This window comes from Simochromis diagramma, unplaced genomic scaffold (genome assembly GCF_900408965.1).
Source record: "Simochromis diagramma unplaced genomic scaffold, fSimDia1.1 OVJJ01000634.1, whole genome shotgun sequence".
Taxonomy (NCBI): Eukaryota; Metazoa; Chordata; class Actinopteri; order Cichliformes; family Cichlidae; genus Simochromis; species Simochromis diagramma.
Window position 1 is genome coordinate 30,001 of NW_024387065.1, and position 5,000 is coordinate 35,000.

General features: G+C 37.1%; 1 protein-coding gene and 1 long non-coding RNA gene across 2 annotated transcripts in view; both read left to right on the forward strand.

Moving 5' to 3' along the window:
• Positions 1 to 1,613: 1,613 nt before the first annotated feature.
• LOC120742125 overlaps positions 1,614 to 5,000 on the forward strand; it is a 4,640-nt gene continuing 1,253 nt past the window's right edge. The window contains exon 1 of the long non-coding RNA XR_005697772.1: positions 1,614 to 1,644. This is a non-coding gene — a long non-coding RNA (uncharacterized LOC120742125). The remainder of the gene's footprint in view (positions 1,645 to 5,000) is intronic.
• Positions 2,921 to 5,000, forward strand: part of LOC120742124 (spastin-like) — a 2,906-nt gene continuing 826 nt past the window's right edge. The window contains 2 exon segments of the mRNA XM_040045268.1: positions 2,921 to 3,448; positions 3,450 to 3,913. Of these exon segments, the coding sequence (XP_039901202.1) occupies positions 2,961 to 3,448; positions 3,450 to 3,913 (952 nt within the window). The 5' untranslated portion in view covers positions 2,921 to 2,960.

The window sequence follows — 5,000 nt, forward strand, 5'->3', positions numbered from 1 at the left end:
GACTACAGAAATACCTCCTTGCAATTACATTATATGTTATGTGTAATTTTTTTTATATATATATATACACATATGTTTCTATCTATCCATACATACGTATATACACACATTTTCAATAACCCCATTAACACCTCAAGGATACACAACCTCATGTATATATATATATATATATATATATATATATATATATATATATATATATCCATACCAACATACCCGTGCACGCGCACACACATGAAAATATTGAACAAGAACACCCTATCAAATCTCTACCTTTTCCCTGTACCCTGTAAAAACCATATCCTTAAACCGCTTTTTAAACTGCGCCATGCTTGGACATTGCTTCATATCTTTACTTAGTCTGTTCCACAGCTTCACTCCACACACAGAGATGCAAAAACTTTTTAATGTTGTACGGATACGAGGATGTTTTAAATTTAATTCCCCCCTCAAATTGTATCCCCGTTCCCTTTTAGAAAACATTTTAGAATATTGTCAGGAAGCAGGTTATTTATTGCTTTATATATAATTTGTGCTGTGAGAAAATGAACCAGATCTGTGAATTTTAGAATTTTTGATTTTAAGAATAGTGGATTTGTATGATCTCTGTAACCAGTTTTATGGATTATCCTTATGGCCCTTTTTTGTAATATAAAGATTGATGATAGCGAACATTTTTAAGTATTGCCCCAAACCTCTGCACAGTAATTCAAATACGGTGCAATCAGGGAACAATAGAGAATGTGGAGTGATTTGTGGTCCAGAATGTGTTTTATTTTACTCAAGATTGAGACACTTCTTGAAATTTTGTTATGTATATGATTTATATGAGACTTCCAGTTTAATTTATCATCTATAATCACACCAAGAAACTTATGTTCAAGTACTCTTTCAATTTCCACACCATCTACATGAATCACATTAGAAAGGTATAATAATCATCCACAACTATTTTCAGTAGTGGAAGATAAAGGATTCAGAAAGTTTATTCATGCAGGTCCATATGACAGAGAATATGCATGTTCTTTTTGTTTTCATATTATAATTTATATTTAATTGTGTTGTGGTTTGCAGTGTTTTGTGTTGTTTCCACTTTAAATTTGTAAAAGGAAAAAGCTGAAAATTTAAATAGTTAAAAGTTGAAATGTGAATAGTTGATTTTTGTATTATATGATTTATTTATTACATTTTATGTGGAGTGAATAAATAAAAGTATATTTACGGTGGCCCCTAGAGACAAAGCATGTACAAACTTCAAATCACGTACGAACTCGGAAGCGTGTACAAACTCCAAAACACGTAAAAACACGTACAAACTCCGAAGCACATTAAAACTCAGAAGCACATAAAAACTCAAAACACATATAAAAGACAACAGAAGTGCTCCAGGATGCTGGGCGCAGTGTTGAGCTTTTGTCATCTTGTGGCTACACAAGCCAGCAAGTACCAACGACCAGATTTGCTGTGTGGTAGTAACAGGTAAATGAACTTTTTTTAAAATTATTTGAATATATACGAGTGCCTGTGTATAAATACACAAACAATACACACATGCTTTCGATTGTATAATTTAAGTGATCTAGTAGCTCTGCTTTGGGAGTTCAGTTCATGCTAGAAATGTGTTTTGGAGTTTGTACGTGTTTTGTCTCCAGGGGCCACCGCATATATTTATATATAAACATATATAAATAAAACCACTTTTTTTAACGTTAGTAATTCCTTTTGTGCATAATTTTACATTATTGTTAATAATAAATTAATTAAAGCAACAAAACAACCTGAAGTGCCTGTTCGGAGCCGAAAGAGCCGGCTCTTTTTAGTGAGCCGAACCGAAAGAGCCGGATCTCTAAAAAGAGCCGGAAATCCCATCACTAATGGACACCCAGCTTCACAAATTGTTTCCTGTCACTTAAATAATTTTTCACCCATTGCAGTACAACCCCCCTGATCCCGTACCGTTCCAGTTTATTAATTAATATGTCATGATTGATTGTGTCGAATGCTTTCTTGAGATCCAGAAATACTCCAGCTGCATACTGTTTCTGATCTATAGCATTCGTAATCTCCTCAATTGATTCGATTAATGCCAGAGATGTTGATCTTTTTGATCTGAATCCATATTGACTGTCAGAGAGTAATTTATATTTATCTAAGAATTTGTCTAATCGTTTATTAAACAGGTTTTCTAGGATTTTGGAGAATTGTGGTAGTAAAGAAACAGGCCTGTAATTTGTGAAGTGGCGTCTTTCCCCGGTTTTATACAGCGGCACAACTTTAGCTATTTTCATTTTGTTTGGCACTTTTCCCGTCTGAAATGATAAGTTGCAAATATATGTTAGAGGTCCTACAATTCCTTCAATGACCTTCTTGACGATTTTCATGTCAATATCATTACAATCAGTAGATGTTTTATATCTACACATGTGTACAATGTCAATTATTTCTTTTTCCTCCACTGATGTAAGGAACATTGAGTTAGGGTTCCTATCAATCAGGTTTTCACTACAGTCTACTGATGGCAGTGACTCAGGAATTTATTCTGCCAGTTTTGGTCCAATATTTACAAAATGATTAAAGCTGTCGACCTTATCAGCAGTGTTTTCCATAATATTGCCATTGTCGATAAAGTATTGAGGATAACTTTGTTGTCCAGAATTTTTTTTTAATGATACCGTTTAAAACATCCCATATTCCCTTCATATTATGTTTATTGTTGTTCAATATTTTACTATAATACTCCTTTCTACATACACGTATACTATTGGTCAACTTATTTTTGTATTTTTTATATTTATCTTCAGCATCTATTGTTCTTTATTTTAGGAATTCCCTATAGAGTGTATTTTTCTTTTTACATCCCAAAGAAAGACCTTTAAATGCGATATATAGCCTAAACGTTTTCGCTTATGACTAGTTTACCGTGTTATGACTGAGAACAGGGGGGAAGTCGGGCAAGAGAAATGTCGACCAAAACAAACTCAAGTAAGCCCAAAGACAGCGCAGAAGTTATAAAAAGCATCCACAAGCAGGCGTTTGAGTATATATCCAAGGCACTGAAGATCGACGAGGACGACACAGGTGAGAAGAAGGAGGCTGTGCAGTGGTACAAGAAAGGGATTTCTGAGCTTGAAAGGGGTATTGCAATAGAGCTCACTGGGCAAGCTGGAGAGCAGTATGACCGAGCAAAGAGACTTCAGGATAAAATGGTCACCAAACTCACCATGGCAAAAGACAAGCTTACCCTTTTAGAGACGACACTAGCCTCTAAAAGGAGAAATGACCCCCAAGGGACATCACGTCATGCTCTTTCACAGCCAAAGTCAGTTCCTAAAAGTCAACCCGCACGTGTTTCCACCACCATCAGACCCTCCACTTCTGTAAGACCTCCATTAAGACTAACTGATGCAAAGAAAACCGCTCGGGTGGGAAAAACTCAAGAATGGAAGACCGGCAGCTGTGAAACAGCCCCCGAAGAGGGATATGAAAAAGAATGTGGACAGTAAACTGGCCAGCTTAATTAAGAATGAAATTGTATACAGTGGAGCGACTGTGTCATCTGATGACATCGCAGGGCAGGATCTGGCAAAGCAAGCACTTGAAGAAATTGTCATCCTTCCTGCCTTAAGACCTGATCTCTTTACTGGTCTGAGAGCTCCTGCACGTGGCTTGCTTTTATTTGGCCCACCAGGAAATGGGAAGACCATGCTCGCCAAAGCAGTTGCTGCAGAGTCTAATGCAACATTCTTCAACATCAGTGCTGCTAGTTTGACCTCCAAATATGTGGGAGAAGGCGAGAAGCTCGTACGAGCACTCTTTGCGGTTGCAAGAGAGTTACAGCTCTCAGTAATCTTCATCGATGAAGTGGACGGCTTGCTCTGTCAAAGGAGGGAGGGGGAGCACGACGCCTCTCGCCGTTTAACCCTTAAGGACCCACAGTGACACTGGTGTCACTGCCCCTTTACACTTAAAGAAAAACTATTTATAATGGTTTAACTTTGACTTTTAACTAATAAAGTCCCTAAGTGACGTCTACTGCACAAACTAATTCAGTCATGTGACAAGTGAGGAACTCTGGGTGTTCAAGACACCATTTTCAAAGTCTTGGTCCACCTGGTTAGCTAATGAGACCACTATGCTAATTTTAAAAACTTTCTTTTCTTTTTGCAAAGGTAAGCTTTTACTCATTCAGCAATTCTAAACTTTAGATAAGATGTCATAGGTCCCTTGTAACCTAGTTTGGTAATATTTCTGAAACAATTTGATCTAGAATCAGTTTGTTAAATATCGCTGTGACAAATATGTCACATCGGGCATTAAACTCCAAATTTTCTTAAAAAAACTGATGTGACATATTTGTCACAAAAAGACAAAAACTGATCATTTGCTTAGTCAGTTTAGCTCATTATTCGGTTATTTTAAGTAAATGTATTCTTTGTTGTTAATTCTCAGTCATATTTAACTAAATTCAAGCATAACTAATTCATTAAATTACCTAAATTTGTGATGGAACTTTACTTTAGCTTTGTCGAGGGGTTTTTCAGTTGCCCCCCACTTTTTATCATTTTCACTCTTTTGTAGAATGGATAAAAAGAAAAAATATAGTGTTCAAGATGCGCTGGAGTTTATCACTGCAGAGGACAGTGAGTATGAGGGATGTGAAAGTAGCTCAGATGAAGATTCTGGTGACCCTAATTACATCCCCCACAAAGACGTGGAGAGTGATGAATCAAGTGAATCCAGTGATTCAGACAGTTGTGATTCAAGTGATTTAGAGACAGAGCCACATTCAAGCCATATGGACACTGGGCAGCCCAAGGCAGCTATCAAAGGACAAAAATTCTCCTGGAGAAAGAAAATGTTCGAAACCCCTGAGACCACATTCAAGGGACCCTGTGCCAAACCTCCAGATGAGATCCACACTCCACTGGAGATACAGTCCGTCGCTGGAGCAAATCGGGCAAGGCATTTGTTGAGGTCAAAAGGCCACACATTGTGAAGGA